Source organism: Juglans regia, chromosome 13, assembly GCF_001411555.2.
Source record: "Juglans regia cultivar Chandler chromosome 13, Walnut 2.0, whole genome shotgun sequence".
NCBI classification, from domain to species: domain Eukaryota; kingdom Viridiplantae; phylum Streptophyta; class Magnoliopsida; order Fagales; family Juglandaceae; genus Juglans; species Juglans regia.
Genome location: NC_049913.1, coordinates 23,425,466 through 23,438,844, shown reverse-complemented (window position 1 = coordinate 23,438,844; position 13,379 = coordinate 23,425,466). Strand labels below are relative to the sequence as shown.

Below are 13,379 nucleotides of genomic sequence, written 5' to 3'. Positions count from 1 at the left end.
ATAAAACGGATCGTTTTGCTGAAGAAGTGGTCTGTTGTTTAGTGTAGTGTAGGAACACACCATTTAATTGAGTCTGTAGTTTAGTGAGTTTGTAATATGCAGTGTTTGGGATTAAAGACATCAAACTCTGCATTTTGGCCTACTTGATTTTCTTCGGCAGTCTGTAAGTCAGTTTATCATTTCTCAAGATAGTTTTTTACGAAGAGGAATAACCATAAGGGGAGGGATGTACTGACAGTGGAATCAATTTGGAAATTTTTGAAAAGCTTAGAATTCTATGGAGGTTGAATTTCCCTCGAAGAAGTTCCTTATCAATACAGTGTGACTCTTATGAGCCTTTTCATAAACACTTGTCATATCTGTATTTACAGTTCATTACAGCATAGTTATTCATCAACCATTGTACCCCCTGGCTATTTCATCACAAACACAAAAGAATTCTAACTTAAACCGAGAAAACCTGTGATTATAAAAACCATTGTAATGAGATTAATTAAGGCTGTAATTGGTTGTTGCATCTAGCATCTAAATGCAACCTAATCTTTCTTGAAATGTTTATCCTATTACACAAAAAAAATTCTTCCAAACATTCCAAGTTTCTTGATATATATTTGACCATCTGAGAACGAACTTGTTCGAAAGTACTACTTATTTTGCACCGGTGTTGGCCACCTCCATTCACACCAACACAACACATTTGTTGTATTGTCAAACAATTTTATATTACTATTAACAAATTATTTTACCACTATTCACAAATATTGTGAGATATTCTAAATATCCAAATGAGCCCAACTAACAATCAAATTATCTCATATTTTAAGCTTATAAGGGATAAACTTTCACACAATTATTATATAACATGTCTATATGGCATTATCAAATGTAAATAAAATATTCTCAATACAAGAAAAACTATAATCTTAATATGATATGATAGGAGAAAAATTATTCGTATCATTATAAATACCATCTGGAAGGGATATTTGGGTCCCCCTGGGTAACCAAGCCCATGACTAGGAAGCAGGCCCAAAGCTTTAGCTTAGGTTTGAAAGGGACACGACTGAAGAACCCATAACCATAACCATGTCGCAGATAACTTTCAAATGGTTGGAGATTTGACTCACAGCTGGATGTGATCATCTTAGGGAAGAAAACTCCTACAAAATAGGAGATACCTTCCCTAGTTAATAAGGGATCATGAAGGATACGCATGCATGAATGGTGATTATAGTCGGTTGCCATCACGCCATGTTCATGTCCTTCTATAAATAACCTATGAGAAGTAACAAACATTTCACTTCATCTTTACATACACTTATTCTCATACTGTGTTACTGATTTAAGCATTTGAGTCTCCCCAGGGCAACCAGTGTCGCCTCTTTATTGTCGCAGGTCATCTGTGTGGTTGGTGGTGTGAAACACGTCCTTTACAGTGGCACCTTCTGTGGGATTCGAACCCATGACCACACGGAGTCCACCAAGGTGGGCTGAGGATGCTGGGTTGGGAAAGGCGTTGGGCATTTCTTTGCGCCCTAGGGTGTCCACGAACTGGCAGGATACAGCATCAGGTTGAAACTCTTCCAAGTCCAGCTTCTTCAAGTTAGTGCGAGGGTTAGCCAGCAGGTAGGCCCGCAAACGAGCCATACCAGCCCCATAACCGTATCCAAATGCATAGTCCCTACCAGCCCTGGCGACAGCCAATTGAGGGTGCAAATGGACCAACTCCTCGTTGGCCAAGGCTAACAGAGCCCCCAACCCCTCTAACTATTATTTCTACTCTTTTGTAGTAGTGTTCAAATGCCGCAAATTTTGAGCTATCTTACCTTGGACTTTTTCACAACTTCCCTTCGCCTCGAACAACTGGAGGTTGAACTGCCTACTCTCTTCCACATGCGACCCCTTTTCGTTTGACAATTCAAGGGCAAGCCCTTTACGCTCCTCCTCAAAGGTAGTCAATGCTCAAGCAGACTCCTGGGAACGCCACTCGGCGTCAGCCTGGGATTGGTGGGAGGCAGCCAGGGCCTCACTCAATCTACACACCTGAGCTTCAGTAGACGCTCGTTCAAACCCCACCAGCTGCAAGGCAAAGCTGTCAAGCACCTCGAGGGATTGAGCTCGAAGCAATTTCCCACAAAGTTCACACACTTCATCATGGAGGAACTCGACGTTAGTCTCCAAGTTGGGGATGTGCCCATTGGCTTGTTCCAAGTAGCACTCCATCTCAATCCTCTTAGCTGCAAGCCTAGTCATTTCCTTTTTAAAGTAATATCGGAACTTTCGCCACTCCTTAACCTCGTACTCCAACCAGGCACACTCGCCCATAATCCAAGCCGTAACCTCTTCAACACCCTACACAAGCAAATGACTAGGTAAAAGGGCTCAATATAGAGGTAACTATACTAAGTAAAAGTAGACACAATACCGGAGATAGAATGTTCCTTAAATGCTTTGAGATCTCCACGACCGACTCTGGAGGGGAAGAGGCACAACAGGGACCAACCTCCTCGACCCCGCTTGTTCCTTCAACCGCAGCGAGCCCCTCCTGCGTGGGGGGCACAAAGGGAAGCGAAGGGGGGGGGGGGATCAAATTCCCCAAATCAACTGCGGACGTCCCTGGGCCTTCAACCTGCCCTCCAAGGTCAGCGTTAGCAAAACTTCCATTACCCACGCCCCTTTTTCCAATGCCGTTGTCTCTTAAGGAGGACCCACCTCCTTCAGGGGGAATGGTGGAATCCTCCTCACCACTGAATGAGGATGGAGAGGGAGAAGGGATTAAGACCCTCTCTTGGTCAGTAGCAAGGGTCACACCCCAAAAAATAGTTGCAAGGAGAGAACTCGGGGTAGATCCTTGCTCCCTGTTGTCGTCTTCCATGTTGATCTAGGTGCTGCCAAGTAAGACAGCTTTAGACACCTTAACCCCAGCCATGGCCATAGAAAAGGCACTATACATATCCGCGAAAAGGTCATCGACGCTGGGCATTGAGGTCGATGAGAGGAGAGAAGGAAATTTGAAGGGCGGCGTGCTCACGGATTCAATGCCCTTGGCAGGCAAAAGCCATCCCCAAGTCAGCGAGGGCTTGGCCCATGAGCCCTGTATGATCATCAAGACCTAGCGACAAAGGGGGAGAAACCCTTACTGAGGAAGTTCTGGGAGTCTCCTCTCTGTGGGAAGCGTCAAGAGCCTCCTCACCAACAAGGTTCAGATCGCAGCCCACTCCTCGATCTGTCTCCACCTCCGCCCTCACTGCGGATCCAGCAACCTCACCCGCGTCAACATCGTCATGAGGGTGGTTGGGTGAAGAACTGCCAGTTAGTGGAGCCTTCCTTTTCCCCACAGGCTGGGGAGCACGTCTTTTCGTTGAGGGCGTAACGACTTTGAGTTTACGACCCCTAACATGGCCCCAACAAGGTGTCACCAAGAATCTATCAACATTGGCGGTGGAGAGCAAGTCCTCTATCGCCAAACTGTTCTTATCATTCTCCTTTACCTAGTTAAGGACGATGTCAACACTGGAACGCTCCCTGTCAGTCAAATCCAACAGCAAGCTTTTGTCAACGGGGACCCTTCCCCAATTAATTTGCAGTAGTTTATATTTTTTCTATATAGATTCTTTAACTTTTTATTAATTATACAAAACAGTTAAATTTATCATGCAGGATCATTTATCATATTTAGAGAATATTGAAGCACAAACTTCAGAAAAAGAATGGATGATTCAACTTGATGTAGATCCTAATCGACTCAACTAACAACATAACAAAAACTTCAATGTCCTCTCAATTTTGTTTTAAGGGAAACAATCATCATTCATTCATCAATAAACTTATATCCATGAACGGATACATTCAGGGATGTGCCCATATCAAATATGACATCATAAACTAAAATAATAAATTTGGAGTTCCACCTGTACACTATTTCTTTTAGTAACTAGTCTGGTCTTCACTACTACTAATACTCTCTTCAGACAAACGTCGAAAAGACAGTACAATCTCACTCTTCATACAAGGAGAGGACTAAACCTTTACAGATAAAAGTCCGAGAGACGAAATCTTTTTTTATTTTAATTAACAATAAGAAAATCAAAAACGAAAATAGTAAGATAAATGTGAAAAATGACAAATTGTAGTTTGGACCAACTTTGGTAGACTTCAGAATCTGTGATGGCATGTGAAGGCAACATGCTTGTCTCTTTTCAACCACAAAGGTCATATTCGTCCTTTTTCGCATCTATCTCATTACTTTCTTTTTTTGTTTTCTTATTTTTAATTAAAATAAAAAAAGATTTCGTCTCGTAGACTTTTATCTGTAGAGATTTAGTCCTTTCGTTCTATGAAGAGTGAGATTGGGTTGTCTTTTGAACGTTTGTCTGTAAAGAGTATCAGCAGTAGTGAAGACCAGACTAGTTACTAAAGGAAATAGTAACTCCGATAGATTTCAGAATCTGTGACAGCCGTGAAGGCAACATGCTTGTCTCTTTTCAACCACAAAGGTCAAATTTGGTTGTGGCGAGTCCGGTGATCTAGCGCGTATGGCGATAAGAGTTGTCGGAAGGAGTGACGCATGAGGACCACTCAGGTGATTTTCGCAAAACCATCACTTTCCTCCGAACGATTTGCGACTTGGGAGTCTGCTTGTGCCACGCGTCTTTCAGGAGTTACTGGAAAGCTGTAGATCTGTCTTTTTCGACCTTGAAGGAAGCAAAATAAAACTAAGTAAAAAGAACTATCTTGATAGACAAGGTGAGTGGATGGATGAATGAGAGGGAGGACCTCCAACAAAAATCAGATCTAGAACCCTTGATTTTTTACGAGAGAGAGAGAGAGAGAGAGAGAGAGAGAGAGAGAGAGAGAGAGAGAGAGTGAGGCTTCTTTCAAGAATAGTTTAAATTTTCTCTATATAGATTCTTTAACTTTTAATTAATCATATAAAATATTAATTTCTATCATACATGACCATTTACCATATTTAGAGAATATTGTAGCACAAACTTCAGAAAAAGAATGAATGATTCAACTTGATGTAGATTCAAATCCTCATCGACTCAACCAACAATGAAACAAAAACTTTAATGTCCTCTCAATTGATCTATACAAGATGACACAAAATGATCAATTATGCCACATATCAGCTAACCAACATTTTGAACTAATCTTTTTCTTAAACTTGTATTAAATTTGTATTAAACAAGTTTAGTATAATGATCAATTTACTAAACTTGTATTAGGCTATATTAGACTATGGTGAATTTTGAATTAATCTTTTTGTTTTCTGGTCTATGCAAACTTGTAGTTATTATACTCCACTTAGCTATCATTATGCAGAAATATTTCTTAAAATTTGTCCCTTTTTTTCCTATGCATTAACTTATTCATTAATCAATCTTTTTTTGTGAAAAAATATATTAGTTTTGCCAAAAAACTGTTTCACGCAACTAGACAAACGTGCTTTGCACATTACTCCAGACTTAGTATATATATCATGTAGATTGCTGAAACCTACAGAAAAAGGAAACGTGCATGGCTCAGAGTTTATAGCAAACCAGCCTTGGGATTTTCTCTTTGGTCCTTATTGGGCTTGTTTCCCATCTTTAATCACTTAACAATCTTAATGGTTCGATCTTAATTTCTAAAATGAGTTCAATTTATCCGATAAATACTACTCAACTTCTAAAATAATCAAACTCGTCCGATAAATTTTTCAGCCACTTACCAAATAAAATAGATTTCATTTAGTCCATAAAAAATATCAAATGATTTTAACTTAATTATCAAGCTCAATATAAAAAACTCATAACCTAATTACACAACCAGTACCTTTGTGTTAAAGATAGGATTTGTTATGAAGCCAAGAAGAAGGTGAAGCCAAGAAGAAGGTTGAAGGGACATGGAAGATGAGGGTTACAAACAGTAAAGATAGATTGGGCATCACTTCTGAAGTCTCGAAGAAGCCAAGTGTTGGAAGTCAATTGAAATACCAGCAGTTCCAAAACGCATAGCATCATGAAGTGAAAACGCACCGTTTCAGTATGTTACACGCACCGTTTCAATATTTCTTTAAGTGCATCGTTTTATTGTCTTTCTTTGAGTATTCTAGAACATTGTAGGAATACTTTCTGCTTTAATTCCGTTAGAGTCAGGACAGGTGTCCTATTTTCATTGCTTTGGGTTGTTACCCCTGCGTGGGTATTAGGACGAGTCTGAAAACGAGAGGAGGATCATCTTTGGAAAATCATCAAACATTTGAATACAAGACTTGGGAGGTTTAAGGGTCCCTCGAAGAACCCTATATCATTCTTACGTATTTCCATTATCATCAGCATCTATACAAACAGATCCTGCACATTCAATTCCTCCATCCAAATCCATATCATTCCATTTATTACAACCATACTACAACCCAGAATTACAGGAACCTAATCCTGTTTTATTTAAATTTTATGCTTATAGACAAGCTATTATATTTTTATTAAGAAAAATTTCAACAAAATTCTTGAATTTCATATTGTTCTACTTTATCGATGGCTGTTTTAAGCTGGATACAGTCTAAAAACAATACCTAGGTGAAGATGCAACAATAATCGGAAGAAATTGCTTCCGGGCTCCGATAATACCCAGAAAAAACCGATTCTTTGGTAAATTTTATATATTTACGACTTGGATTTACATCTTGATTCTTAATATTATTAAATTGTATGCTTGTTCTATCACTTTATGAGAGAATTGCTCAATTGTCGATGCATGTTGATTCAACTGATGAAGCTGGGGCAATCTTACATGCAAAATTGATGTCAGCTGATTCCATTTTGGAATGTTAATACGAGATGAGATCCTCTTTTGCCTAGTGTCAGAGTAATTGGTTATTCCTGGGATGTGAATAAATGCTATAATCAAACATTATATAAAATGGAATTGGAATTTCTTACAACTGTTGCTTTTGTATGATCACATGTGCATTTATTTTAAGCAGTGAACAAAAGGAAATGACGCTGATAGTCTATGTCAAAACTGAAAGAACATCCCCAAAGATGGATAAGAAACGAGCTGTTACACCCCAAATGATGACAAATCACTAATGTATAGACTTCCAATATATATAGAAAGAGAGAAGGAAATCATCACTGAGCTTGCATGAGAGGTCTTTGCACTTTATACATACAACAAGGATGATAAAACACACAAGTAAACAAGTTAAGGTAGCAGCATACGTACAAACGTATATTGCTGTTTACGAAGGGACAGTTGAAATTAAAGATAAAGGACTACTGCTGAAACCCATCCAACTGCGTGATGAACATGGGATTGAATCCGCTATAAAGCCTGTTTTCATGAAGTCTATTAAAAAGTGACTTCCCCAATCCATATTTCCTCGCAATGTCAGAGCGGGCCCAAGCTGAATGTCTTGTGGATGCGCCGGTAACTATAACTGCTGTTTTGTCAGTAGCGAAATTAGCCAAAGGTATCACTGCCTCCGGCTCCATTGCCAATGAGGCATCTAACAGAAAAATGTGACTGAAATGTCCAGCAGGTATGCCTTCATTGTGTAATCGAAAGCTACTAACGAAAGTTGACAAAATTACCCTGAATTTCCGAAGTTTTTGTAATGAAGGACAAGTAAAACATTCCCCTTTTATAGGACATGAACGAAGAATGTCAGCAGGTACCCCATCCATCTCTCGAAATGCCGCATTGGCTCGAAACATATCCGATTCTAAAATTACCTTTTTCAAACTTCTGGTCAGCACGTCACATGTGCTGTTTGTAGGTGCGCATATAAGAATTAGACACTCAGGAGAGCTCCGATATATTTCACATACTGCTTCTTGAACAACAATTCCAGTTTTTGATAGTTCTTTTGAATCCATTGCAGTGACACAGTGTGAGCCACTGAGAAGATAAGGTGGTGATCCCCGAAAGCTTGAAATGTGACGAATTGCAGAGAGCTCATTTTTACCAACTTCATGATTGGCACGATGCAGAGTGGGTGGGTTAAGGTTGTCCTTTCGGGATACACAATATTCAGGAAAGAGGAAGTTCTGGACTGAAGGATTTGATGCAGTTTCAACTGCTTCATGAGCCCTCTTTAGGCACACTCTATTGAAAGAGAAGCTGATGTCATATTTTCTGGAAGCATAATGTTGTGAATGAAAATCATCTCCAAATTCCACTAAGACACGAGTGCTCTTCACCACACGATAGATAAAACCCTGTGTACCATTTAGAACGTCAGTATTGTAGACAATATGGCAGACCCACCTCATGCTTTGGTCAGCTTTCAATGTTTAGATTGCTTGTGCTATTCCACTATTTCGGTCAAATTTATAGTGAAAACTATACGAACTTATGATTATATCCCTAAGATAAAAAGGAATAAAATAATAACATTAAGAAAATCCATACCATGGCTAGCTAGATAGGTGGCATCACTAAAACTGTTAGTTTCCATTTGAATTGAATAATGAAACTGAAATAAAATGAATAAGTTGAAAGATAAATAGTGTTACAATAACTAAGATAAAGACCAAAATAACATTATGAGTCATGGGAAGGAAAAAAAATATGATTCTATCTTTTTTTTTCTAAATGGTATTATTCTTGTGATAAAATTCAAAAAATAATATGATCAATGCTCCCTTTTAGCTCAACCTAACTGTGAACGTTAATAGATAATGGACGTAGGGTCTTGATTTGCCCGCAAGTCCCTCAATTTGAATTACTCTGAGATGATTATGGACGTATGTTCTATTATTGTTTTCTAACTTTGAACATCAATACTATTTTTGGGTCTAATCGAGTGCTTTCTATCTTCTTGGTTTTGCCCCTTTGTGCTTGTAATGAAATTTGAATTTCTTATGAAAAGGACCCTCATTTCCAAAGCTGGCACCTGAAGGGCTATTGGTACAACCTAGATTTGTTTATACGTCTCATAATCCATATCTGGTAACTATTTTTATCGATGTCAGATAATTTTAATCATCCCCTTTTTTTAAATAATTTGTTTATGATGACGAATCTATGAGATCGTGCAAATGTGACATGCCTTTTCCCAATTATACTCCGGAGCCATGCAATGTTCCGCCATCCCATGTTTTCAAACAATTATAGTAAGAAACTTGTTTTTAAATAATGTCTATACATTACTCAATATCTCCTAATCCTTTAAATTTCCAGTGAGAAACATCCTTGTTATTGTCTTGATTCTTTGCATACATCCTTGGTACCAAAATAATATGCAAAAAATACCCACATGCTTCATCCACAAGCTAAATTTCATGACTTTATCAAGCATAAGCTAATGGAAGATCAGAAAGCTTACCTGAAAGGGCTCAATATCTTTACCCACAGGTCGCGCATAGACCAAGTCCCTCGATAAAAGGAATGGCCGCCTCTCAGGAATAGAATCAATCTCAAAAACTACAAATGTTTTATTCTTCTTCTTAAGATTTCCATTAAGATTTTTGTACTTGGTTGATTCTTTATAGATTGCTGCTTCATGGAGCTCCAAAGTCACATTCTTCAAGAGGAAATCACTCCATTTCTAATTCGAATAAAAGCATCAAGTTACAACAAGCCAGAATGAAAAAAACGTATCTAAAGTTAAGAAATGAATAGCATTCCTCCATCACAAAATTCTACTAAAATGTTACATCTTCCATATCACTTAAGAAGATCACCAGAGAAGAAAATAATATAGTTTATAATTATAGAAGAGATTTCTGCAAATACGAATGTAAAACACTCCCTTAAGTTAAGAGCAGCTTTTTTTTTCCCGTTAAGAGTTTAGAAAAAGGACTTGGCTCATGTCACTTGCCACACTTGCCTATACAAGAGATAGAACATTGGGGCACAAAATAAGTTGTAGTTCTAACAGTAACTACAACTATACGGTACAAAAACATTGATTTTTGCCAACCATCAGAGTGTTGTATAATTGATGCTATGAATGAGAACTAACAAGCGGTCAGTTTTCACAACAAAGTCACTTCATGAATGAATTATTGATATTGGCAGGAGTATGAGCCCTTCTCTCTTACCATGGAAAGCACTGAATGTGATAAATATGCACAACAGAACTAAAACCCTACATAAAAAAAAGAAGGGGGTGGGGAATAGCATAACCAGGCAACATTTACAGTAAAATATGTCTTATTTTATTGACTCAGGTCAACTATAATGACCTTTTTTTTTTTTTTTTTGATAGTAGACTATAATGACCTTGTTGACATGGCAACATTGAGGTTCAATCAAAACTGGTTTTTTAAGTGGTTCTTCTGTCATTTCTACTTGTCTGTAGTAAGGAGATTTCTTAATAGGGTTCACTGCATCTTTTCTGTTCCTTGCAGTATTTGCGTTGAAATACAAAGTTACTTGCCTGTCAGGTCCAATAGTACAAACAAAATTGTTTCGATATTTTTTTTCTTATATAGTTACGAAATTTCAAAATTTTGAGGGTGCACTAAAATCGTGTTATTTTTTATATGAAAATAATGAGCTTTTTAATTTGTTTATCAAATACTCCAAAATTTTGAGAGGGAGCAAAACTACCCTTATTTTCATTTAGGGAACAAATGAAATTTTAGCTTTATAAGGAACAAAAATTGCATTATATTGAAGGCAACACGTTAATTATAAAGTTGGAATGAGTCCAATCCACAATTTGTTTAATATTCGGCTCCTTTATAAGAGTAACCTGCATCCCAATATTAAGTTTTCATAAATTTTCAGTATTGCAAATATTTCAAATTTCAATGTGGGTATGTGGTTATGAATACTGAATTTAAACTGATAAAGGAGGACCACTGAAATTTATCGGTTGGTTCCTAACTAGATGAGTTGACCTAACTTCATTATTATATCCAACCTGCTCCATCTCTAATTATTAACAAAGTACAGTACGAGTGCTAACTACCGATAAAAGGACATGATATCTAAGGAGAGTGTCCTGATCTTAACCATTGCCTCAGTTCCAGCTTAGAGTACGTTGATTTGATATTTTTTATTTTCACTAGAACTTTCAGCAGCAGGAAATAACAAGAAAATCATGAATTAGTAAAATTAACTAAAAAATTTACCATTAAGCAAGATTTCAAAGTGGACAATACACAAGAGGTTTGATATGCCGAGTTATTTGCTTTACAATTAAGCTACCTTAAAACAGCAATGTATATATATATATAGGGCTGTTATGAGTACCTCCAAGTAGAATTCCTCAGCATATAACAGAGCAGTAAAGTAAGCCTTGTACGTTGAAGGAGACAAACGCTGCTTCAGAATTTCAGGCACGATGTTCTCCTTGATCTGACCTTTGATGTACTCAGGAATTGCAAATATAGGTGATGTACCATTTTCCAATATATAACTCTGTTTTCTTTCTTCATTTCCAGGAGTAGTAGTAGTTGGACATAGAACTGGCTTAAAGGTTGGAGGGGGCATAGGGGAAGATGAAGATGGCCCAGATGGAGGAGGCCCTTTTAGGGAAGATGCAGATGGTTTAGGAGAAGATTTTGGAGGATTAGGGAGAACTGGAGAGGAACTGGAAGAGGATGGGGGCAGATTGGATATAGAACTTGCAAATAATGATGTTGCACCCTTTTTTAATATATAACCCGTTTTTCTTTCTTCACTTACTGCATGAGATGTAGTTGGATATATGACTGGCTTGGAGGTTGGAGGGGGCTTAGGGGAAGATGAAGATGGCCCAGTTGGAGATGGAGGTCCTTTAAGGGATGATGCAGATGAAGAAGATTTTGGGGGATTACGGGGAACTGAAGAGAAAATGGAAGAAAATGGGGGCAGGTCGGAAGAAGAGGGAGAATAAGTAAAAGAAAATGAAGGTGGTTGTAATGAATTTGAAGAGTTTGGAGAAATTTCATTAGTCCTTTGGGAAGATTCCTGAACATATGGCTCCTTGATTATCAATGAATTTCTTATCCATGAATCTACTGCAACTTTGGCTTGATATAATGAAGGACTAGGCCGTGAATATGGTAAAAGTGGGTCATTATCAATGGACGATGTGGTTCTGGTTCTTCGAATTGATTTATTTACTAAATGGCTGTTCCTCGAGGTAGTGTCATCATATTCATAACCATCAACAAAATGTTCTGTATGGCAACAAAGAATGAAACGCAAGAATTCTACAAACAGAGACATATCGTACTTCTGGTGTCAAAACGAAGGGAAACCACTAAACTCTGTCTGATTGCTGAGAAAATGGAACAAATTTCAGAACATAAAACATGAAATTCACAACCTAACCTAGCATATAGTAAAATCTGGCTAAGCTTATGAGAGATTAATGTTTTATCACGTCCAACATAGTTTTTTTAGATGCATCAAGTTCAAAATAGTTAGCATCCTGTTATTTTAAATTTGCTACTTTTAATAGTGATCGTTTCAAATATACGGCAATAAAGATAATATTGGACATGACTATATCAAACGTGCAGATCCTTTTTAGTGTGTTTGCGTGTGCGTAGCGAGAGAGAGAGAGTGTGTGTGTGTCTGTGTGTTTGGACGAAGAGAAAAAAGCGAGTGCAGGTAAAGGAAACAAAATGTAGAATATTTGTAGTTCTTATTTTACTTTTAACTCCAAAAGAAAAACAAAGAAACAAATGGGTGATCGGGATTAATCTTGACTTCTCAAGCTTTTCTCTATTAAAGATCTAGCAACCAAGACTTTCATTACGGTTTCAAAACTTTCCCAGAAACCAAACAGGTGACTGAAAAGACAATCCAAAATCTGAGAAAACGGGGGATACGACGATGCATGGCAGAGATAAGAATTTACCTGGAGTTCGCGAGCCAAAGATTGAGCCCTGACTAGATTGTTGTTACATGGGAGACAATGATCTGATGATCCTGAAGCTCACTGACAATTCACAAACAAAGAACGGAGGCCAAAAAATATTCAACAGAAGGACAATGATAGCATGCCAACTTTACTTACAAATAAAAATTACATTTTAGAATTATAAAATGATTTTTTATAATACTGCTTTTGTCCTTTTTATTTAATTTTATTTTTTATTATTTATTAATGGTGGACTATCATTATTCTTCAGGGAGAAGGAAATTTCAAAGAAACTTGTCTGAAGATACTTTCCTCTTTTCATGGTCCTGTGAATGCATACGTGGCATTAGCGATCAGCTCTTGAGTTTTTCCGTTTAAAAATGATTTGATTCCGAATTCGGGACAATTGTGTCTCGAATGAGTTTTTTTTTTGTTTTTTATTAAGAAAATATTTTTTTAATAATGTTATAAATTTTTTATTTTTTAAAAATATTTATAATAATTAAAAATATATATAATAAAATAAAATAAAATACATTATTCGATAAATTTATTCAGACCACATTTTCAATAAGAAAATGTT

General features: G+C 37.4%; 1 protein-coding gene across 2 annotated transcripts; it reads right to left on the bottom strand.

Annotated features, from left to right (window-relative positions):
- Positions 1-7,001: 7,001 nt before the first annotated feature.
- On the bottom strand, positions 7,002-12,956 carry LOC108988478 (probable RNA helicase SDE3). Of its 2 annotated transcripts, XM_035684770.1 has the most exons (5): positions 12,794-12,956; positions 12,073-12,208; positions 11,197-11,814; positions 9,320-9,541; positions 7,002-8,210 (listed from the first exon to the last, which is right to left on the bottom strand). In XM_035684770.1, exons 2-5 carry the CDS (start codon positions 12,154-12,156, stop codon positions 7,266-7,268), a joined length of 1,869 nt encoding a protein of 622 aa, XP_035540663.1. In that variant the 5' UTR covers positions 12,157-12,208; positions 12,794-12,956; the 3' UTR covers positions 7,002-7,265. The 2 variants fall into 2 exon arrangements, with proteins under 2 accessions (XP_035540663.1, XP_035540662.1); XM_035684769.1 differs by having other exon boundaries at positions 11,197-12,208.
- Between the last annotated feature and the right edge of the window lie 423 nt (positions 12,957-13,379).